At 41.9% G+C, this 24,578-nt stretch overlaps 1 protein-coding gene across 2 annotated transcripts in view; it reads right to left on the reverse strand.

Annotated features, from left to right (window-relative positions):
* asic2 (acid-sensing (proton-gated) ion channel 2) overlaps nucleotides 1–24,578 on the reverse strand; it is a gene marked incomplete at its 5' end in the record, with an annotated part of 352,313 nt that overhangs the window by 114,352 nt on the left and 213,383 nt on the right. Inside the window, one exon of one of the 2 annotated variants that reach the window (XM_083930593.1) lies at nucleotides 8,746–10,466. The exons of the other annotated variant lie outside the window; for it this stretch is intronic. Within the exon in view, the coding sequence (XP_083786719.1) occupies nucleotides 8,746–9,438 (693 nt within the window). Of the gene's footprint in view, nucleotides 1–8,745; nucleotides 10,467–24,578 lie in introns of those variants that run through there. 2 annotated transcript variants of the gene reach the window in all.

Below are 24,578 nucleotides of genomic sequence, written 5' to 3' on the forward strand. Positions count from 1 at the left end.
GCAAATGAAACCATGTATGCGTGCCACTTAACGCTTTTGAGACTAAGCTTTTATACAAGACTGCAGATTAAGTGCACTTAACTGAAGAGAAAAGCAAGACAAGAAGTTTAGACTGCCATAGGGGCTCCTGTGAATAAGAGATCAGGTGATACAGAAGGTAGCTACATTATCTTCACACTCTAATTGCATCTTATAAGTGTATGTGTGTGTGTGTGTGTGTGTGTGTGTGTGTGTGTTTGTGTGCGTCTATGTTTGTTAATAGCTGTAGGCTGATTGCTGCTCTGTTAAATCATAAGGGGCACCAATGAGGAGAGCCTAACAGAGCCTGTATCAAATGCTGGGAAGCCCATATTAGCGACAGTGCTGTGCCTGCTGGTTGATCTGCCAAACAATTCCTGTGGACAGACCCAGCTCTGGTCCCTGTCCCTGGACTTTCCTTCAGGCAGTAAGGTCAACACTCAGGTTGTTTATGTGAAGGTGCAGTGCTTCTCACACATGGGCTATGGCCACCAAAAAACATATCGACCAGATTTAACAAAAGCACTGATTTAAAAATATTATTTGGGTGTCATCGAGTTTGATTCAAATCTCCAACAAACACACTAAGTAAACACAACTTACCACTTTTATTCATCTAAACTGGATGAAGGCACTGGTGTCTTTACAAGGTTCAAATATACTGTTACTGTGTATAAGACTGTAACAACTACACTACATGTGTTTCTGTTATTAAGTTGTTTCAACATAAGAATATGAATATAAGCCTTCATTTTGTCATGTAATCTTGCATCTACAGAGCTGCCTATTGTCAGAGGTGGTTGAGTGCAAGAGGCTGCAAGGGCTCTGAATGGTATAAATTTGATTGGGACAGCACTTTGCGGTAACATAATTTAACGTAACACTCGTGCATTAACATTCAGTTTAATAACCCTATTGTAGTGGGGTCAAGGGCATAACCAGGTTTCTTAAACACCATGTAAACACCATAATGCAGGTAAAATCTGGGTTCTCCTACCCCGGTTAACAGACCTAGAGAACTCCTTCAGTTCAGGATTATTCATGCACGTAAACAGGGTCCTCAGGTTACTATCGGGTTTCTCGTCTGCGCATGCTCCCCAGTCCGCGGCAGTGGGTTATGACCCAAAAATAGAATAAACCAGGAAGCAACAGCGCCAAAAAAAACATGAAAAAGACTTCACAATGGCAAGTAACATCACTACCAAGAAAACCTGTTTCGGTCATAAGGTTTTTTCTTGGCCAATGCACTCAAGGGACCAACTGCCTGATTTGAACGTCGAGACATAATTGCCAAATTATAAATGTTCTCATTTTTGTCAGTCCTCCTTTTTTAGTATATTTTTTTTATGCTTCCAGGCTTTCCCTGATGCTATCCTGGTTTTTCACGTCACAACGCTGTGGATTGTGGGTCATTCTCTCAGGCAAAGTCGTCAGAAAAGCCGACTTACGAAAAGTGTGCATAAAGGGCTCAGCATGTTTGCCAGAGTGCCTTCATGCACTTGATAATTGGACAATGGGACAGCCCTTAGCCCTTGCAGATTTTCCTGGAACTCACGTCAAAGTCTGTGAATGTGTAGATTGGGATTATTCTGAGCAACAATTCCTTCTGTTGATTTTGAGCCTGAGATAATCTCTCTCCTTTCTCCCGAGGATCATCTTCCAGCTGCCTGTCTGTCTGCAAACCTTCAAGCCCTTCATCCTCTTCCACCTGTTGAGCCTAGGCTGCCATCCACCACTGCCCTCTGCCTCAGCAAGCCAGCCATCTTCTTCTCACCATGCCAATTTCATTCCCTGTGGTACAAACAATGAATCTTAACTTCACCTACAGTACCTCTGTTTGCCTTCACAGTACTGATCCATCAATATGATGCCTGTGGCTGAAATGCCTTGGAAAAAGTAGAGAAGAGTAAAGCACAGCTGTTAAAGGGAAAGTCTGTATCTTCATTATGGTTTGCTTTGCTTTCGATCAGTGAGAAATAAATATAACTTTTAAACGGTTCTTATCCATATCCTCAAAGTCAAACGATGTATTCATTCAACTGTCTTGATAACTTGAATGCTCGCAAGTTCTTACTGTGGTCATTTTGGGACGTGTGATAATAAGCTAACACAGTTTCTATGCTAAGAAAGCATAACCTGACTCACCAGAGAGTTTGTTAAACAGAACCATCTGAAAAAGCCTAATTGAAAACAGAAACATACCTCACAGTAGGGCTGTTAGGGCGGGTTACGGATCGGTCTATAAAATGTCAGGAAATGTCAAAAAATGTCAATTGAAGGTGAGGTCTTCAACTCGAAGATATTCAGTTAACTGTCGTAAAGGAGGAAAGAAACCAGTAAATGTTAACTTTTATATTCAATTCAAAATGATTATTTTAATAACTGCCAATTAATCGTTTCATTTTTGCAGCTATACTTATCAGTTGATTGGATGAACCATCCGTCAATTAAACTCTTGAATATGTTAATTAGACACTTTAAATTTTTCTGACTTGAAACGGACAAACTCATTTAACCACAGATAAGTAGCTGATTTCATTAAAAAGTTATTGGCGGTAAGAGCAGTGTCCTAGATCTTCTTTTTTCAAGACTCCATTAAAGTTATTACAAAATATTACAGTGTAGGTGGTGAGCAAGCTGGAGGAAGCTGACATTACCATTGGCAAAGTTCTTGTTGACTTTGTGTTAGAGATTGTGCTGCTTGTTTCTTATATCGTGTTGATCGCCATTTATATACTCGCCTGCTCTTTAACTAACACACATACACACATAGGGTACAGAGACAACACTGTAGGTGGGCACATTTTGCCCAAAGGCCCAGGGAGAGAATATATTTGCATCGTCGGCATAGTATGCATATCTTCAGTACAGAATGTGCTTGTGTGGTAATGAGGAGATGAGCTGTGAGGAAAAACAATGAATGGTGAGACTTCAGGTCGAGCAAACCGTACTTACGCACTTTTCAAATACCGCAATCACTTTCTCTGTTGTCTGCTATCGTTTATGTCTTGCAGAACACACTCGACAACACACAAATGTTTTCTTCTTTAGAAAAAGAGAGCATATGAAAATCATCTGCTATGCGTATCCCTCATGTGCTTGAGACTGGATACAGCCTCGTCTAATTATATTCATGGAAGAGAGCAGCATCTATTAGCTTTCTATTTCAAACACTAACCTTTTAGACGTCCTGTGGTTTATGCATCGACGTGACCTTATGAATACTAACCATGTATAATCTTTTCATCTGCATTCATGTCTTGCATTACACCGGGAGATTGAGGTGACTGTTCGCTATGGGCTCCTGCTTGCTGGCTGCATCCAGGGGCTGTGGCTTATCAATGACCTGCGACAATTCCGTTCATATTAAGGCACAGCTCTGTTATGGTTTTTAATATAAGCTGGAAGTAGGAGCTCATGGAACCACTTGAGCCATTTGTTCTGAAGAGGGAAATTGGATTGTGCACGATAAGTACAGGGCCACCTCTGTTAATGAGATTGCTGTGGTTGGAGGCGCAGCTTCCACCTGACTGCCACTCTTGTTTATTCTAAGCCAGATCAATACCTTATGGTCTTACTTTACAGAATGCTACTCAAAAGGTCAATGACAAACGATGGGAGAAGAGACCTGCATTATAACCTAGATGTGCTCAAAAGCCAATCAGCAGCCCCTTCAGGCTCAGGGGTAATTGACCAGACTTTGTGGATGGCATCACTGGGCTCTCTGCAAATGAGCCTTTTGTCAGTCTCCTCATTGTCTTTATATGGGAAGTAAGAAGAAGAGAGACATCAACAGGTGGTGCCAATTTTTCCGTTATACCAAAGTGCTGACTGCAGAACTGCAAATAATTAGAGCTGTGGAATAATAGCAGACGGTGTAGCTGAGAATACATCAATGATCATGTACGTCGGCTGACTGAACAATGCAGGGAAAAATCTATGATGTAGATGCACCTTCCCTTTTCAGCTCTGAAACATATTCCATAAACACACCCTGTAGAGAAAAGCGGTGTCAATGTTTAATCAATGAACCTCTGTAGAGTTGAACTTCAAAGCTACCCTTTCATAAAGCAGGGCTTTGCATCAAAAGACCATCAATATTTAGCCGATGAGAGTGAAATCTGACACAAGAAAGCAGTTACAGCCACTATCCTGGCTCCTGATGACCCACAGTTTCATTGGAAGGCTCATAAATGTGTCATGTGCAGAATTCAGCAGGACAGATCTGAGGAATAGAATAAAAAATGGAAATTAAACTGAAAGGTAAATATCACAGAGGATTTCGCGATTATGAATAAAATTATAAAAACAGAGCAAAGCATTTGTTTCTTAATCTGCAGCCTTAGAGTTGACTTTGCATTTAATAAATCTTTTCTGGTAAATGTCAAGCTATGAATGAATAAATACCTACCTGCACAGAGGAATTTAGGTAAACCTGCATGAAATGAACTTTGGCCACTTGCAAGCAGCTAAAACAAGGTGAAAACAGGTGACTAGTACATCATAAGTTACATATTTACACATCCAGCAGACACAGAGCAACATCAGTGTTTATGCGGAGTGGTATTTTTGGCCTCCTGATGATAGAAGGCAAATATACATTCTCCTTCTTGCTCCTGCCACCAGCTACATGCTCCATTGTTTGTTTGCTGTTTGGTGTTGGACAGACAGCGTACATCAAGTTATTACAGCTTCAAGGTTGGTGAGAGTGAACCTAAACAGTAAAGATGTGGATGGGGCCGAGTTGAGGATGAGTTGAAAGACACAAAGACATTTTGTACAGCAGTGGGGAACTGCAGAGACGGGTGATAATTCTCTGTGGGATCATTACATGTGAGTTATTTCACATTTGATGCATTGTTATATAGAAAAAATGGATACAGAAGCTTTAATAAAAAGGCCAAACATTAATCAAACTAAATCACACATTAGTCCTCATATAATTCACAATACAGACCTGCTCAAGCCAAGCACTTTAAAAGTGTAGTGCAGCATTACTAAGGCCCTGCAGAGATTTCTCTGGAGATATAGTTGATGTATTACAATGGTCAGGCAAAGAGGTTCACCTTTTTTCACACCCTGTGATTAGGTGCTGCTCTCCAACTCCGAGCACTGTTTAATTTGTCATTGCAATAGCAGTTATCCAGTCCTAGATTGAGCTGTGAGAGGGGGAGATGTGTATCTGTCCCGTGGAGAGAGACTTCGCTGTGCTTTGATAAGGTATCACTTACATTTTATTGTGAATGGTTGGAACGGTTTGCCTGGCCTTTGGCGCCTTACTCCAGCTACGCTTTCCCCTTGCTGTTGGATTAGGGCACGCCGTCGGTAGCTGAGAGTATATCAGTATCAGCGATGTGGGAGCAAAATAGACCACCATAAACTACAGCACGAAGCTAATAGATTTATTGATTGGCCAGCCTTCTACTAGTTCCCATTCACTGTGATAAAGCACATTCACCACATGGAATCCTGCGGCTGCAAGAGGTTGGCGAGAATTATGGGACACATTTGTATTCCCAACCAGATGCCTTTTCTCTAGTATATCATCTCTCCCAATCTCTAGCTGCACCTTTCTCCTCCCATTACACCCCCTGCCGCTTTGCAGTTGAAGCATCCTCTGCACTCTTAATCCTGTAATAACCAACCTCTTTCAAAAGTGGATTCCTCACTTATTCTCCAAGACAATCACGCATGCAGGTGTACAGATCTGTACACACACACACAGCGCGTAATGCAAGGATTCTTGTGTTTATTTAACTGCAAGTCTATGTGCGGGTATTCCCTATCCCCTGTTTAATCTGGTTGGTGCATCTTTCTGGTCTTAGAGTGACAGTGCTCTAAATGCAGTGATAATGAAAAGGCCTAGGGGAGTCTTTGCTAACTTGCAGCAGCAGGCTAATGAGATTAGCAAAACCACCAAGGGCCCGTTAACGGCATAAGACCTCCTATAAGGTAGAGCAATATGAGGAAGCAGGCAGGACTGGGGCATCAATGTGGCTCTGATCTGCAGAGAAAAGCTAAGACTATCCAATATACTGTCTGTGTAAATACCAAAAATACAACTATAAACACGGCTGCTGCAGCAACCCTGTCCTTCATGGTCTCACCCCCTTTGGATTCACTCATATAAGCAATTGTGCAGATTGGTTGTCAGGAATTTGCACAGTAGCTGTTCTCAAAGGACAATTTTATCTTCATCATCAGCCGCGTGATCCTTTCTTACACAGTGTCCAGACACATTGAGTGCAAGAAAATCATTCTGCTTGGGAAAACTGCTACTACACTCAAATCCACATAAACGGCTAACATTGTCAATTCATTTCACATTACAAGCTCCACAATGGTAATGCTCATTGTTATAGTGGATACACACCCCATGCATGCATTACCTTGGCATTAAAAGTGACCTGTGAACATTGAGGTAACAAAGCAGGCCCATCAACAAAACCTACACAGCCTTCCCCACGCTGCACTTAGATCTAAATTCAACAAAGGAGGGAAATGTCTCTCTGTACTCAAACTAATGTGGTTGCCTTAAAACACTGTTAATGGATACAAGCTTGAGGGTTAGGCTCTGATTAAGGCCTTCATTTGTATGGCAGTGGGCTCACGCACCGCGTCATGATTCTGACAGAGGGCAAACAGACAGAACAAAGTAAACAAAGAAAGCAGCACAAACTTTAGTTTGACCATATCGTGTACACACAAATACAACCGCTGACCATGAGCGTGTAAAATAGACTAATAAAAAACGTGCAGCATATGATTTTATATAATGCATTTCAGTGAAAGGAAGGGAGTGCTTTCATACTTGGATGAGTGCTGATTGTAATGAAGATAAGCCTGTTATGCCATGATGAGTCTGTAATGTGCAACACAACGCCATCAAACAAATAAAAGAACAGGCAAAAGGAGATTAGCAGATGACACAGGAGACTTGTGAATACTGTGGGTCATTAGAATGGACTTTCCTTTGGATCCTGTTGTACACATACCCATATTAGGAACATAATCTTACAGCGGGTGAAGCCAACCCTACATTCCCTCTAGCTTTGGAACCAGCTTTGTTCAACAGGCATTGCGCCTAGCTACGTATATTGGATTTTTTTCATAGCTTCATTTTAGATCCATGCTTACGATTTGGCACCTGGCCACTCCATTTTTACAAAGGTTGATCTCAAGACACAACCAGAACAAAGCAAAAAAAAACAGGCAGAGAGCAGGGTCCATGAGAAATCACCACACTCATCTCTATTAACAGATTCTACATAGGAATATAGAATCTGTCAGCAACAGGACAAGATTTGGGTAGCAGAGGCAGACATGTTTCTGTTAGTAGTCCCAGTAGTATACTACCAATCACATTTGAGCATGCTTTGGCTGCATGCAGGTTATCAGTCTGTGTGGAGAGCTAATGCTGGGGAACGCATCGAGCATAGAGAGCGCTACAGATATCTGGTAACTTCACTTCTTCACAACTCCACAACAGCAGTTTTTTTTCTTTCAAACTTGTAGTCTCTTCAACCCCCCAGGGAAGCAGCCAAATTATGTGACTTTAGGCAATTTCTTAAACATGGAGCAGATGTGTTTAGAGCCAAAATAGTCATTTTCTTTCACATATGCAGTAATAGATTTCACCTTTAAGCACCTAACTGCATACAAGGTCAGCTATTTTCCTCATCACACTCATTATATACACGCATCATATGTTTTGTCTTGATCACTCGTGCGTGGGTTTGCATTTTGTATTAATGTATGAAAGACAACTTACATTGCAAATACAACGAAGGACAACTGCAGCAAATTGGGGATACATTCAGAAAGTGGGTTTGATGAACATCTTGATAATTAGGACTTTAAAAAGTGAAACTGATGTCAACAAACTCCACAGCAAAAAATTAAAGTGACACACCGACCAACATGCACACAAGTATCTATCTGCCATGTCTCATTTCTGCTTCAGTTAGTCACAGATTCAGAGGCCACAGTACAAAGATAAAAGAAAACCCAAATGAAATAACAAAAAAAAAAGTTTCAAAGACAGTCAGAGCTTCTGCATTACCGCAGAGTAAACATCTGTCATGGTTCAGTCGAGCCAGGGGACCGTAGAATGGAGGGTGGGCACACAAATCCCACAAAGCCCACAACCACCCACACAGATAAGAAGATAGATATGAGGCAGTTAAGTCCTCTTGGGGGGCTGTACAGTTCTGATATTGGGGGTTTGTACACATAGCTTTGTCTGGGTACAAGCTCATACATTGCCCATTTCATCCATATTAATATGTGACCATGGCTACTATTCATGCGATTTTCCAAACTCTGACTCTGCAAAAGCTCAATGCATTTGTTTTCTTTGTTGCAAAAGCATTCATTTAACAAGACCTCTAGTGGTGATTTAATAACACGTGAAGACCAAGGAAGCTTTAACAGTCAGCTATAACAGGATGTTATGGCAGCTTGTGTACTTTGTTTTTACAACCTTATAACGTAGCCATAAATGCAGGTACAGCCCAATTGAGTGCCCATCTAAATGATAATGAAATGAAGCAATATGTTGTTTCAGCATGGTGTAATGCATTTGCAACTTTTACACTGCAGCTAGTGTTTAAACTGGGATAACTGACAGTAAAGACAACATGTAAGCAGATGAAAGTAAAAGACTGGTGTTTCTGGTGCAGACACCGTTGGCATTAAGATTCCAGAAAAGCAGAAATTTGGACTTACAGAAGAGAAGTTGTGAGCGCCACATGGCTCTCCTCTGTATTTGCACGAGAGGAGCATTTCATCCAGTTGGTGGCTCAGTCTGTCCATAAACTCCAGGTTGGTTCCCTCAAAGTTCCTGGGTGGCAGAAAGAGCCTGAAGTCCGACAGCTTCCTGAACCAGGCCCGACGGTCCTCTTGGAGCAAGTCCAGAACCATGGGCCTCACTGTCCTGTTAGCCAGCAGCAGGCCTAGCCAATGGCCGGCGAAATACAGGTCGCTCTTGGTGAGCTTGTAGAGGCGGATAGGGTTGTTGTTGCAGATAGTGACTGTGGGGAAGGCCAGTTCTTTGGCCCACTCTGTGTGAACTCGTGTGTGTGTGGGGAAGGAAAGCCAGTGCAGTAGGCGGTTAGAGGACCAGGATAAAAGCAGCCCCAGGGAGGTGCACAGGGCCAGTAGCCAGAAGGCCCTTCGGCCCACAGAACCACCAGGGAGGCAAACATGCCTCAGGCCATGCAGGCGTGTCCTTGATAGCAGAGTTGAAGTGACCCGAGCCAGAGTTGGCTTTGTAGGGCGCCGCTGACGACTCTTTCTGATCATAACTGGGGATCCCCGCCGGAGACAGCGCCCCTCCAGGGCCATAGCTGCCCACAGCACTCCTACAGCAGCAGGAAAGGCTTCATTTCCAAGCCAGGCCTCAGGGGCTGGGGCCCACATGTAGCTCCAGGATAAATCCACTACTGTAATCCACACCTGGATAAGTGTTAGGCCTTAACATATACTAAAGGTCCATGCAGTCTTAATTGTAAAAGTACTAAATGCAGACGTAGTACCCACAAGAGCCCCCAAGGAAATCAGTGTGTTTTAAAGCCGTCCTTCATATCCTGGTGGAGCTCTGATTAACTCAGCAGCAGCTACTTGTTGGTCATCTATCCTTGTCTCTGATCTGAGACTGCTCCAATTGTCCGACTCAGCAGTGGAAGGGGGAAAAAAATCAGCTAGGCAAATGTGCTCTAAGGAAGGTAGCTTCTACATGAGTGACTTTAGCATCCACCGCAGTTACTGTGACAGTGAACAAGAGAGGAAGAGACAGAGAGAGGGAAGGCAAAAGGAAGAGGGAGGGGAAGAGAGAGGGAGAGAGGAGGATAGAATACAAAATACAGAGGGCTCAGCAGAGAGGACAAAAAAGAAAGAAATAGGAGAAGGTAATTAAAATAATGAGACGAGAGAGAGAAATGTAGAGAAATGGTGTGGTGCAGTCTGTTAGAAGAGATCTTGCCTCGATCCAGCGCTGTGGTTTCTCTTCTTTTGAGTTACGCGTGTGTGTTTTCAGGCTTCGCTGGCTCACAGAGGCGTTCGGGAACAAGAGGCAATCAGTTCCTTGTCACTATTAAGTACAAGCTTTAATTCAATTCACAAAAGCGTCCCAAGCTCATTTGTTTTCTATCGCACTTTGCGGTCTCACTTTTGATGCCTCGACTTCCTCGTGATGTCACAGGTCTGTTCCCTGTCTCTCCCCCCACTTGGCTTGAACCAGTGCCATTAAGTCCTGCGGGTAACCACGGGGTAGCTTCATCTTGTAGTGGACCTGCTTGTCAGCGCCACAGTCACAGTGAGAAACATGCAACAAAACACTTTCACATGGAGAAAGAGGCGCTCATGCGCATGCACGGACATACACTCACAGCGGTTTCCTGCGGGAAACCAGACCAGAGATAATCTCTTCCGTCACACACTGATCTCAACATCTCTCCCCCTTTTCTCTCGCTCCTCTTCTACTTCTTCTTTTTCTTCTTCCTCCCTACTTTCTATTCCCCCCACTCAAACACAGAATCTTTAATTTCAATATTCCTCTCATGTCTCCACTCCTCCTTCTATAAATACTCTCCCGACATCAAATTCATCAACTTGCCCTCACGCTCCTCCTCCTCCGTTTCGCTCTCGTGTCAGTCAAGCCCTGTAGGCTCGACCTCCTGTCAGGCTCCCTCTCCTCCTCCTTCTCCTCCTCCTCCTCCTCTTCTTTTCCACTTTGTGCACGCACTCCGTCACTCCTCTCCGTCGTCAGAGAAGGCTTCTCTGTGCACTTTCTTCCCTCAGTGTCCTTGTCAGCTTCATCCAGCCTGCTTCCTCTCCCTGCTCCAAATGACTTCTATCCCCTCAGTGATCTCTCCTCCCTCTCTTGTGGTCTCTCGCGTTTTGCTCCTCTTTTACGCTCCGCTTTTTCCGGCAGCGTGTCCTCCCGTTGCACCTCTCCTTCTCCTCCTGCGCCACAGCTCTGTCCACGCAGCCGGTGAGCCCGTCACTGATGAGAGCGCCTGTCTCTCTCTGTGTTAACTTGCGCCGTCCTTCGCCCCCCTCTGTTTGTCTGCTGCTGCTGCTGAGCCACACATCTACAGTGCAATGAGAGACTGCTGTGTGCATGAATGTGAAGGTTTGTGTGCAGAGGAACAGCTCAGCATGAGCGCGCTACTATACTTCCAGCCAATTTCTGGTAACAGAGTATATGTTTATAAAAATGGGTCCTCCCACAATGCTCCTCTTTGTTTATAAGAACGTATGTTTTAATAGGAGAGTACGCCGAGTTTGTCTTTATCCTTTGAAGATTTTTTGTTTTCTGGACATTAAAAATGTAGATACTTTTTTTTGTCAGTAAAATTCCATAATCATTTTCTTTTAATTGTCTCCAATGTATTTTGAGGCTTGTTGCTATGTTGACAGTTGCCATGGTAACATTTGTTGTTCTCATCTAAAATTACCTTGTATTTGTATGTCAACATCTTAATGCATTTCGCTGTGGATGGCTGTTTAAAAATGACATTTTGTTTCGTCTCAAAACTAAATTAAAACTGAACATACTAAAATTACTGCACGTACAGACATTTTTGTTAAATGTCATTTTTAAAGGAGTCTGGAGATTTGTTTTCATTATTTGTATCCACTAAACACTTTTTGAGTAGAAATTAGACTTTTTAAAGGAGTCTTATGCAAAATTGAGTAACACATGCGTTATGTGAACAACTGCAAAATCTCCTTTTCCAAATACCAGCACTTTCTTTTTCAAACTACTATCCGTGCTGTGCTCAAGCTCAAGCACAACTTACATTGTGCCTGTGGACCTGCAGGTCGGATTTGCATAACCCCCGCAGGTAACCAGGTTGATACCTGTTTGCAGGTCTGGATTTTGCCTCCTATTTTGACATCTAAAACAGTTCTTAATCATTCATTCATTCATTTCCAACCGCTTATCACGGGGTCGGGGTCGCGGAGGGTGCTGGAGCCGATCCCAGCTGACATTGGGCGCGAGGCGGGGTACACCCTGGACAGGACGCCAGTCTATCGCAGGACAGTTCTTAATAATATTGTTTAATTTTCTTATATTGCGCACACAAAGTTCTGCCATCAAACTATTTTCTTCTCATGTGAGAGTCAAATAAAAAACAGGAAGACCAAACCTCTACTGTGATATGTTGTAGAAACTGCCAAAAACATACTTTTTCCCATATAGTACAAAACATTTAAACTCAACAAATGTAGAGAAACAAGAAGATTACAGAGAGAAAAGAAAGCCCAGTCCAATATCTGCCACAAATATGTTGAATGTTGCTCATAGTAGGAGCATTTGGGTTAAAGCAGCATTTCAATCTTACAGCCTGTCCTCGTGGCTCTGTGTAAACACATCAAACACCCACACAACATACACTCTGAAGTAGTCTGTGCAAGGGCGATATCCATTTACCTTGTGTCTCATTTATACCCACTTTTTGTACCATTTTCTCTGCTTTAATGGCGAAGCTTTAGTATATACTTGGTCTGCCAACAACAAACCAACTCTTTCCAACATAGTCAAGCTAAGTAGGTTTCATCAATACAAGTACACAGGCATGTGAGCCAACTCTGCTCAAGTGCTCTGGTTCACTCACTGCTTTAATGCATTGTTTAATATATTCAAGGTTTTTCATCAGTGTTCTTCTGCTAATTACAGAGGAAGGCTTTTTTTCACCGGGATAAAAAAAAGGGTAAAATGTCTTAATTGAAATCCTCTAAGATGCTCTGAGGTACAATCCGTCCATCCTCTTCTGCTTATCTGGGGCCAGGTCGCAGGGGCTGCAGGCAAAGAGGTATTCCAGATGTCCCTCTTCTGGGGAGCCAGGAAGAGCCAGATTATACCAGATGTATAATCTCTCCAGCATGTTCTTGGTCTACCTCGGGGGCCTCTTACCAGCTGGAAATAACCAAAAAAACTGGAGGTGCCTAGTAGGCATTCTGTTCAGATGCAAGATCAACCAAGTGTATGGTCCTGACTTTATTTTGACTTGAGCACACGTTGCTTTTGTTTGGCTGGATGGACGGTAAAAATGCTGTGACCTCATCTTTGAATATGTGATGAAAACTCTATTTTTAAGTCTGGAAGGGAGGGGGGGATATAAAGCGCACACATGAGCCTAAAGAAGTCGGTCAAAAGAAATTAAAACATAAACCCAAAGAGACGTGTGCACATGCAGGCATATTATGTGAAAAACATTTCCAAACAGCAGAACGAGGACTATGTAAATGTTGACAGAGTAAAACATATCCATGTATTATGAACAACCGGTCAAAATAAAAGAACAGGGACGCAGTATTGAAATGTCAAATGCATGCATGCACACTTATTTTGCCTAACACCTACTGTTTGCCAGTTGGCTCTCTCTCTCTCTCTCTCTCTCTCTCTCTCTCTCTCTCTCTCTCTCTCTCTCTCTCTCTCTCTCTCTCTCTCTCTCTCTCTCTCTCTCTCTCTCTCTCTCTCTCTCTCTCTCTCTCTCTCTCTCTCTCTCTCTCTCTCACACACACACAGCCTACAGCTAGAGGAAGAGGCAGCCTTCCAGAACATGGATTTCTTAGACCAGCTATGCACGCAATGTAAAGAACTCAAAGGCTCAACATTTCTAATTTGCAATCCAAAAACATAAGTGAAATCACTGATTAATTAGGGATATATCCAAGGCTAAGCATCAGATACAATTACACAGCACTCCATGGCCGCGATGCCATGACATGCATCCCCTATAAAATATTCCTGTATACTTTCGTCAACAAAATTGTCTCAGAGTGGTCTACTGGTTGTGAGAGAGCAGACAATGAATAATAACATAATAAAACATTCATAGATTCATGTAAAGCTCACAGCTAGGGCTTACGAGCCCCTTAGCTATGTTGTTATTTTTAAGCTGATTTCGTCAAGACAGATGGCTGTCCACGTTTGTGGTTGCTTGCATCTCTGGAAGTGTCTGTCTGTCCGTCTTTTCTCTCTTTCTCTCTCCTTTTCTTCCTCCCCAACCGGTGCAGACAGATGTCCGTCCTCCACAGAGCTGGGTCTGTCCGAGGTTCCTGTCTGTTATAGGCAAGGTTTTCGTCTCCACCGTACTCTACGGGGAATTGTTGGGTCTATGTTTATCATAAATAAGTCATAGAGTGTGGTCTTTACCTACTCTGTAAAGTGTCCTGAGATCACTTTCGTTATAATTTGGCACTGAAAATAAAATTGAATTGAATTGAATTGAATTGAAAATTGAATTGAATTGAATGTTAATGAGGCCTAGAAATATTTTTGAGAATGCCAGATGAAAATTGCTTAATAGCACAACAGTGGCTCTGCAACCGAGTCCGGTACGAGGAAGGCGTCAGCATGATTGACGCTGGCCTTGTCTGTGAAAAAACAGGTAAGGCCGTGACACTGGCAAGTAGATAAAAGATATCAGTAGCCTCGTAAGACCACCCTGATCTCACAAGTTCCACTGTGCATTACTGGCAGATCAGTTTGGTAACTTGCGGTAAAGAAATATTTGGAGAGGTTTTCCCAAGTGACCGAACGAATCAGCTTTGGTTTTGTGGCGGCTCAAAGTGTGACACAGCGAGAGACGACTGTTTAGTGTAAAAAACATGCCGACTTCTGCGGATAAGATGAGCGCAGCTATCGAGCAAGCCGCTCACAAACACTTTTTTCTCTTTGGTTATTTATGTCGAATACAGACTGGGCACCTGAAAAACACATTTAGAGTGTGCAGTCTTCTACATTTAGAGTTGTTTTGAGCTATGAGCTATCAGTGCACTGTGTTCACTGACCCTCAAGGACGGCGCACTTCTCAGTCACCTCTGTCGCAGTATGAAACCACCAGAGTATCGTAAAAGGGAGAAAACATGGAAAGAAATGTTACCAAAGATCAAATATCGTAGAAACTGACCTTTGTACTCCCCTGTTTGCTTGTTTTGATTGTAAAGCTTTTTTAACTCTGACTCACCCAGAAAAAGAAGAAACACAGTGGAGGTCATTCTACCTGTGGCCGGCAGCGCCGTCAACTCTGCCGGGGCAGAAGATGACATTACCCAAAGGAAATATAAAAATTTAAAAAAATCACCTGCAGATAAAACTGAACATTTAACTCTGATGGAGACACTTATCTGATCTGTAATTTATCCTCAGGCAGGAATGATCCTCCATTTAGGTAAGAAGAAACCACAGTGGAACTGGACTGTGTAGTTGGAAAGAGCACGATCATGTCATGTCTTATTCTAATAAGAGCAGGTGAATGGAGACGTCTTCTGTCTAGAGCAGGGATGTCAAAGTCAAATACATCAGTGGGCCAAAAAAAACCAAATTTGCTACAAGTCGAGGGCCGGACTGGTTCAATGTTTATTAAAACATATTAAAATGATTGTATATAACATATTGAACCAAGACCAAACACAGTGTACCTTATTTTATTTAATAGTTTAATTAATAATCCAATATTTTTGTACGGCTCTGTCAGTTATTTCAAGTGAAAACATTTTCCAAAAGGCTCACAGACAAAAACAAACTTCCTTCAAAGAGAAAATGTGTTCCTCAATATAAAGATAAAGACACACAGCTTTGCCTTTTACCTCCATGAGCATGTGCTCTGCCTCCCACGTAGCTTGAAACACCCTCTCATTGTCCACCTTCTGTTTAGCCATTATTGTGTGTGTGTGTGTGTGTGTGTGGGGGGGGGGGGGTGCTGAAAGTTCACATATGCCTACTTGCGGCAATGCAGTGAGTTTGCAGGCCACCGTTGCATTGTGGGTAATGTAGTTTTGGTGCTGCAGACGGCTGTGGTGTGCGGGCCGGTTCTAATACTAATCAAATATCATTCTGGGGGCCGAGATAATTCATTCACGGCCGGATCTGGCCCGCGGGCCTTGACTTTGACACCCATGGTCTATACTGTAGCTGACCTCTGCACCGCCACGAGTTTAGATCAAATTAAATGAAGAGTCTTGAGGAAACCTAAAATGAATTAACCAAATTTCTACCTTACAAGCCCCAAATTATTGTCTGTTTCTTCAACAATTAGAGTGAAGCAATTGAGGATTAGCAGCTCATTGCAACAAATAAATTGTGGATTCACTTCATTTTCAGCCAGATCAATAGAAAGTTAAAGTACTATTCGCTCATTTTTGTTTCAGTCTGGCCTTAGATGATGTGCCACAAAGACAACACATCTCTGCCTAAATGTTATCTCATGGATCAGTCTGCCCTGATCTTCCCTTTACCCCTTTTGGGATCAATGATAAAAATGGAAACGATGGGTAAAACTGGCATTCAATCGACCCCTCGGTCACTGCCATGTCGTCTCCCTCCAACCAAACACATTCTGTAACACCAACCTTGCTGATAACGAGGACGACAAAAATAGAAGACAGCTCTCTCCTGCCCGGGCTGACGAGGCTGATAAGGCCGGCAAGGTCACCTAAAGTTTGTCGTATCAGTCCCGCCCCTTCATAGGAATATCTCTAACAAGCAGAGATCAGAGATTGAGGAACTGGATGTGAGGTTAATGAATGTCACTAAGCTGCACCGCTGCATCTCCAGTCACGGCCGTTCACAAAACAAAAAATCTGCGTGGCATCAGTGCAAACAGGAGATAAGATGCCCAGGACGGACAGGGTCACTTCACATTCCTTTTCCTGTAGAGAATAAATAAACTAAAAGGCACTCACACAAAATCAATTCCTCCATAAGACATTTTAAAAAGGCAAAGAATGCTTTTAAATGTAGCTTTATGAAACATCAGTTCTTTGGCAGGTGAATCATTTTTAATTAATGATTTAATCATCAAGCACAATCTTGATTAAAACCGACACAAAGAGCAGTGGTTTCTTATTGAGTCAACCCCTCTCGACTTCAGTTTTCACGAGGGAGGCTAGAGTGCACGATAAAGGAGGTGGAGTTGTGATTTTGTTGAATAAATCCATCCAGTCAAGTAAAGATCTCGAGGCTAAAAGTAGCTCATTACTCGCCGATTTGGGAGTTAAATTCTTTTTTTTTGGTCTTTTACAAAGCTCTTCAGCACTAAAAAGCTGCTCGTAAATCTTTGAAATGTTGGAAGTAGTCAAGAAGTCTAGAAACATTTAATGATAGTGGGAAAGCAGTATTTTATTCCAGGCATATATTTTCTGATGCCACTCTCAGGGACCACCTGGGCAGCTGTTTTTATGGGGTTGCTAGCTAGCTAGATAGCTTTACTAACTTAACAGCAAAAGCGATTCACCTGGACATATCTCATTAGCCTAACCTTAATGGCTGGAGTCTGTTGGTGTGTGGGATTAATGGGTAACATTTACACAGAGGCGGCATGTTATGGACCGGACACAGACTGGCTCCAAGACAGTTGTAGCTCCTTGTGGGGCGGTAGTAGACAGAGCAGGAGGCCTAGAGCAGCAACTTATCACAGCAACAAGGTGAAAGTGTGTGTGAATGAATCCTTTATTCATAATAGATTTAAAGTGCATCTTTGTTATGAAGTTTTCACGAGGGAGGCTAGAGTGCACGATAAAGGAGGTGGAGTTGTGATTTTGTTAAATAAATCTATCCAGTCAAGTAAAGATCTCGGGGCTAAAAGTAGCTCCTTACTCGCCGATTTGGGAGTTAAACTCTTTTTTTAAAACGGGCATATCGGTCCTAAATTGTTTTCTTCTTTGAAATGTTGGAAGTAGTCAAGAAGTCTAGAAACATTTAACGATAGTGGGAAAGCAGTATTTTATTCCAGGCATATATTTTCTGATGCCTCTTTTTGGCTCCAAATTTTCATTTAATAACGGTTTCCCTTTGATGCACAAGTTTGGCAAGAAGCAGAAGATGTGCTTGCCGTTTGCCGTTTGGTTTCGGTTTTGCACTCCTCACTATCAGTCATGGATGTTGTAGTCTGATAATTACGAGGCTTCTGGCGTGGATACCTGCTAACTGTTAATGAGCAGACATGTAAGAGGCTAAGACAGTTAGCTGCACGTACACTTAACAAGTCAGTGGCCTGTATTACTCTTTTTTGTTTCATGTTAAATCAGTTACAAAACTAAACACATAGAAGGAAGCAGCATCCAGTTTTTATGGACCAAATATATAGAACGAACTCCCAGAGAACGCCAAGTCTTCCTCAGCTCTCTGTTCTTTTAAATCAGGACTTTTTATGTTTGCATTTTCTTCGAAAAACGTGGGACTTTTCATTCAAATCTCGTCCTACATTGTAATTTTAGTCTACTGTTTAATCTACCTTATTCTATTTTGTCTTGATTTGTTTAATCATCAAATTTACTTTGTTATCCTTTGAAATACTTAGTATGTGTCTCTTTATATTGTCTTTTTATATTGCCTTGTGTTTTTTTATGTATCCTATAAAATACCTTTATGTCTTCAGTAATAAAGTACTTTGAAATGTCCTATGCAAAAACATTCGCCCTGTCTTCCCTGCAGGTGCCTGGAGGCCACACACAGTTGCTGACATTGCAACTTTACTGCAATACACTCAATGTTCAACCTGATATTGACATGTTTTTAATTAATATCTGACTAAACTTCATCCCTGTGGTCAGAAAAAAACAACACAGCTCGATAAAAACAGGCCTACTGATATTGAGTTGGGCGACACCTGCTCTGGTTCACTATGGCAACATTCATATCACACTCCAGCTGCTGGGAATTATTTTGTGGTCATTTCAATTAACCCTGCGACACTGAAGAAGAGGTTGAGGTCATTTTCGAAAATGAATGCAGCAGAACCACAGATATCCTCTTTTTTTACTGCCTTCATTACCCAAATCGCAACTCGAGAGTACATCCAGTTCAGGCACGTTATGCTAGTAGCTGCTAATGTAGCCTTGAGCTGCTAGCCTCAAGCAGAGATGAGGAGTGAACTACACAGCTTCTGATTTACTTATTTATTTCAAACATCACTTTCAACTTTAAGAAGTGACCAAGATAATTTTTCCAATATCGATAATAATTTATGGTCATTGTGCTCAGGGTTATTTATATGAATGCCATGTTATTTCAGGATGAAGCAACGGTTTTTGTAGGAAAAAGTAGCAGAAAAAGCTCATTCTGAAGACATAAGCTGTCAGATAGGCTTTGATACAGCTGTTTTATGGTTGACCTAGTGCATGTTCATGCTGCTTCGCTTTTTCTTCTTTTTTTGTTTTCTTAAACTGTCAGTACCACTTTTATTTAAAGACAACAGGGAGCAGTTGTTTTTGATCAGGACTTACACCTAGCTAACATCAGCAGTCTCTCTGTTACTGTGACAAAAGCAGGCAAGCTTGAGCGTGCCAAGCGGGCCAATCACTTTCCCATTGACACTTCAGGTCTAAAACTGCACCAGGGTGAGACCTTGTTGAGGCCAGTGAGCCCATTGTATACCCATCGACCAAGCTGGGCCGCTATGGCTCTGGGCAAAGTTGAAAGTACCTGGGCAGGCTGACGAGTACAACAGTTCATTTCTCATTATTTGCGAAGAAACCGGAAAAACTAGAAACCAACATTATTGGTCAAATGATTGCAATTAGGCCCCGGTCGCAATCATATCATTATCATTAATCATATCATATCATGTTAAATAGTCATCATACAAAGTCACACTTGATTTAGAAGTATCAACTGTGTAATATTAATATGTCACTCCAACAACTCCAGTGTGTATTTTCAGAGCAAATCTGAGCTCTTTGTTTGCTGGGTAACAGCCTGTTGGACTGTTGGACTTTCAGTCGGAATATCTGTTTCAGATTAATGCCGTAGGAGGGACCACCTGGGCAGCTGTTTTTATGGGGTTGCTAGCAAGCTAGATAGCTTTACTAACTTAACAGCAAAAGCGATTCACCTGGACATATCTCATTAGCCTAACCTTACTGGCTGGAGTCTGTTGGTGTGTGGGATTAATGGGTAACATTTACACAGAGGCGGCATGTTATGGGCCGGACACAGACTGGCTCCAAGACAGTCGTAGCTCCTTGTGGGGCGGACAGAGCAGGAGGCCTAGAGGAGCAACTTATCACAACAACAGGGTCGAAGTGTGTGTGAATGAATCCTTTATTCATAATGGATTTAAAGTGCATCTTTGTTATGATAACCAAAACATTAGTAGGTTGTTTATCCAGCTGGATTCCCATCCCTCAGCAACATCAGCTCTGGTTAAACTAATAATCTTCCCCAGCTGACACTACCTAAACACACTCTGACAGTTTGGCAGAATCCCAGCCGCACTTTGCACACACACTCCTGCCCTTTACAGCTCCCCTAGGCCAACCGCTATCTCTGTAAACCCTGGTCACGATTCAGTCAGCAGATCAACCTTTGAAATGCAGTGCCAAACAATCCCTGTTTTATAAAGGAAACAGAGACATTTGAGAGCAACACCTCAGCAGCTTTAACACTAAATATAATACTGTATATCCATATTTACATTTGGTTGCTTTAGGTCAATGCATGAGCAGCGAGGCAGAAACTACGCTGACACGAAGTACAGGAATGTGTTCATCCTTTGAATTAATCACAAGAATAAGGGGAGGGTTATGGAGGTTTACTGTCTGCTAGATAATGTGTGTAAAATCAGCATGCTTTCAGCTTCAAAAGCATACTAAAATGTTGATTTGAATGTTTTGAAATGATTAACAAAAAAGGCCTTTTTGTTAGTTGTTAGAAAAAACGAAATCTAATGAAATAGGAGAAAATGACACCAACAGAATGACAAATTGAGCTGAATGAGAGTCCAAAGAGTTTGCAGATGTTGACAGTTTACCTGATTAAACTACCATTCATTTGTATAAGTAAATACAGATAAAGATTATAAACACATTGAAACTCACTCTCAACTCATCTTTCTTTCAAACACGCTGAACATTTTGAAGATTTTTTAACCAGACACAAAATATGGAAACATTTTTGACAACCGAGAGGCATAAAACAAAATCAATGGAACACATGCCTGGGATACTATCATGTTGCTGAAAGTCATGCGTCAAGGGGATCTATCTAGCTCAACTGGTGGAGCGTTGAGCAGCCGCAGGGGTCCAGGTTCAAAGCCGACCCCTTTGGGGGACGATTAAGTCTGTTTATAGTTCTTGAGCTACTTGAGCAGCCACTGTCTTAAGTTGCTTCTCTATCATTTAGTTTATACCCAAATGTCTAAGAGCTTGTGCGCTGGAAATGGCTTTCTGGATCGTTTGTTTGTCAACATTGAGAGTCAACTGAAAGTGGCTAAAAGAGCTGCAGAGCGGTGTGATAATGCTACTATAATACTACTTTTACAGAGTTGTGCCTGGTAAATTCTGCTTATGTATCTATTTATTTATTTTACAGCTAATTTGAAGAGTCATTTTTTTATCAAATAAGCTACGGAAGATGCAACTATTTTTTTTCAAGCTAATTTTGAAAAAGAAATATTGTGATTATTTTTTTAAGCCTTTATTATACAGGACAGACAGGAAATAAGGTGAGAGAGGGGGGGGGGCAGCAAATGCAGCAAAGGGCCAAAGGTCGGAGTCAAACCCGCGGCCGATGCCTTGAGGACCTTTAGACTCTTAACACGGGGCGACTGCTCTAACCACTCAGCCAATGGCCGATGAACTCCTTTTTGACTTATCTGAGAGTAAACTGAATATAATTGTGTTTTTGCTCGGACAAAGCTAGCAATTTTAAGATGTCACTTAACGATTCTGAGAAATATTTTTTGCCATTTTCTAATATATATCAGACAATTAATCAACAAAATAAAACGATGACAATCACTAGTTGCTTCTACCCTGGTGTCTTTGTGTTTCTTTGTTCAGGCCAGCCTCAACAATAACTCAGTGTTAAGTCTAGAGAGCTTCTCTTTGACAAACTCATTTGTTGATAGTACCTATATTAGGGTCTAAAGGACATAATGGAAATTCTGTTGAAGACTGAATTCCTTTCTGCATACAGTCAATAGAAAAAGCTACCAAAGAACTTATCAAGTAGAGTCAGGTTTGAGAAATGTATAATCTTTTCCTTCATTGCTTCATCATTTTTTGTGTGCATGTTGCTGGATTCATTACCTCATGACTGCAGCGTGTCGGCTCAAACAAGTATCAGAGCACCCGCCATGTTCAAAGCTTCGTGTGTGCCTCAACCTGTGCTCAGTAGCGAGGGGCAGCATGTTGGCTCAGAGGCCTAAATGCAAGACATTCAAGAAGATCTGAAGAATCAGACGCTTGCTCCATCTAGAGATTGTCAGGGAGGCCATTTTGCAGCCATCACTTTGCAGAATGAAATAATACAAGAAGAGGATTTTGTTCAGTAAATAGGAACACTTTTGTAGCTCAATTAATTTCGGACTGACATGAATCACTTCACCACCACTGATACTTGTGATTTGCAGGATGTAAAGGCATTTTATTTAGACTTCACTACCGCTCTAATGATACATACATGGCTTGCTTGTTAGATGCTCGGCTCTCTGTTGTAATTTCTTATTAAAGTGTTTGTCCAAACGTTTCCAAGGTAACAGCAGCTGCAGCTCTTCCAACAGGCATGGGTGTGGCGGCAGTGGGACTAATGAGAAACCTTGCTATGCTATGATTTACGTTTCACTGTCTTTACTGAGAATCAAAGCCGATTGGATTTTAAATGAACCTGTCACGATCTTCTTCCAAAAAAATTTAAAGAAAAGGATACAGAATATATCGGCGATTTAATGGAAAGGCTCAGAACCGAGACTGCCACAACAGTTCCAGTTAATGATGCTATTAGTGCTACAGAGCAGCGCAATCAATCAGAGAAGTGATTAGCATGAGCATGTACAGAGAGCTGGGCCATTAGTCAGATGTGCTGTGCATAACCTTCAAGACTCCACTGAACCACAGACTCATGCCTGCGCTCTGAGAAAGTGTACAGTGAGTGAAGAAACACAAATGGCCGCTCACTGGCTACTTTTTAGATACAGCCCCCTATTAGTACAGAACTGCCTTCTGACTCAACAAGGGGATGGAAACATTCCTCAGAGATTTTGGTCCATACTGACATGAGAGCATGGCGCAAGTGTATTTAAGGCGTGTCTAACTCCACTCTTGTTAGTTAGATGGTGCATATCCTGGGCGCAAAGTAAGGCACAAGAGGCAAAGGGGTTGTATGTAGACTCTTAATAAGTCATGGGTGTGTTTTGGGCATTGAAATACCTTAACGTCTCACCGGACCGAGGGGAATGTCAATTTTAATAGTTGCATCTTGTACGGTGTAACATTTGGATTTTTACATGTAATGTTTGAAGAAAAAATTGAATTTTGTTCTGAATTTCCTTCAAACAATCAGCCTCTTTCATACATGCACTGCAGACCAGAAATGATCTATAGATTAACCGACGGGACTGTGTGTGTGAATGCAAATAAATGATTCAGTATGGCCGCACATCAAGTTTACCCTGCCAGTTCCGTAGTACAAAGACTGTTTCATGTCCGAGTGAGCCCATTTGTAAATAGAGAAGCCTTTTCTCCATAGAGTTGAATGGGGCGTCTTGATGACATTTGTATCATGCGTCTGCCAACAGCAGAGCAAAACAAACCTCTGACAGTGAAGAAGAAAGGGTGATTTACACAAATATGGCAATGAAAATGTCTAACTAGACTGACGATGAGTTTTAGGAACTTCTGTCAGTAAGGACTGACACCAAAATCATCAGACAAATTCAAAGGATGGCAAGAGACTCTGTTGTTTGTGACCAAATTAAGAACCGACTCTATCATCGCAGTGTAATCCATGTCATGTCCTGCCCCCTGCATGATCTACCCAGAGTATTTCAATTAAGTACAGAACACGTGATACAGAAAATCTATGGACAGGTTCATATGGTAAAACAGCTACTTATTCCAAACCCATTCAGTTTTTCAGGACTGAAGGATATGGCAATGTCACAGCTAAAGACGCGGAAAAAATAATTACTTTTTGAATTACAGCTTTATAAGAAAGAGGACTATAATAAAGCTGCTGTATTAACTAAAATTGGGCTTTATCCTTTTTACAATCTCCATTGTATAAATTACACAAGACTCAAATCAGTAACAATGTCATGCAGTTAATACGAATTCCTCGCTATCACATCATCAGTCCCATGAGATTGTGGATTATAGCTACACATAAGTCATGCTAAAATAGTTCCACTTCCTCCTTCCACACTCTTAATGCACTGCATTCACCAAAGTAGCTCAACAAAGAAATTACTCCTCTTCACTTTTCCAAGCAAAAACGTTGCAAACAGCAGAAAGTTGCCACAGAAGAGGCTTAATCTGAATCAAGGCGCAAAGCAGCTGCAGCAGCAGAGGCAGCAGCAGAGTAACTGTGGACATTTATGTAAAATTGTATAGAATTTAATTTAATTTTGACTAAATTATAGTATTTATCAGCTCAGAAGATTTTTCTGATAATCCTCACTATAGCAAAAAGTCTTTCAGCGTCTAAATCTCCAGGCTGAGCTGCAGTGATGGTATACATCATTAAATCTCCTCACACTTGTGATGAGTGGGTGTTTCTGCGGGAGAAAGGATGAGTGTGGAAGTGTGGAAGACATTCACTGGGGGGC

Source organism: Echiichthys vipera, assembly GCF_963691815.1.
Source record: "Echiichthys vipera genome assembly, chromosome: 17".
NCBI lineage: Eukaryota > Metazoa > Chordata > Actinopteri > Perciformes > Trachinidae > Echiichthys > Echiichthys vipera.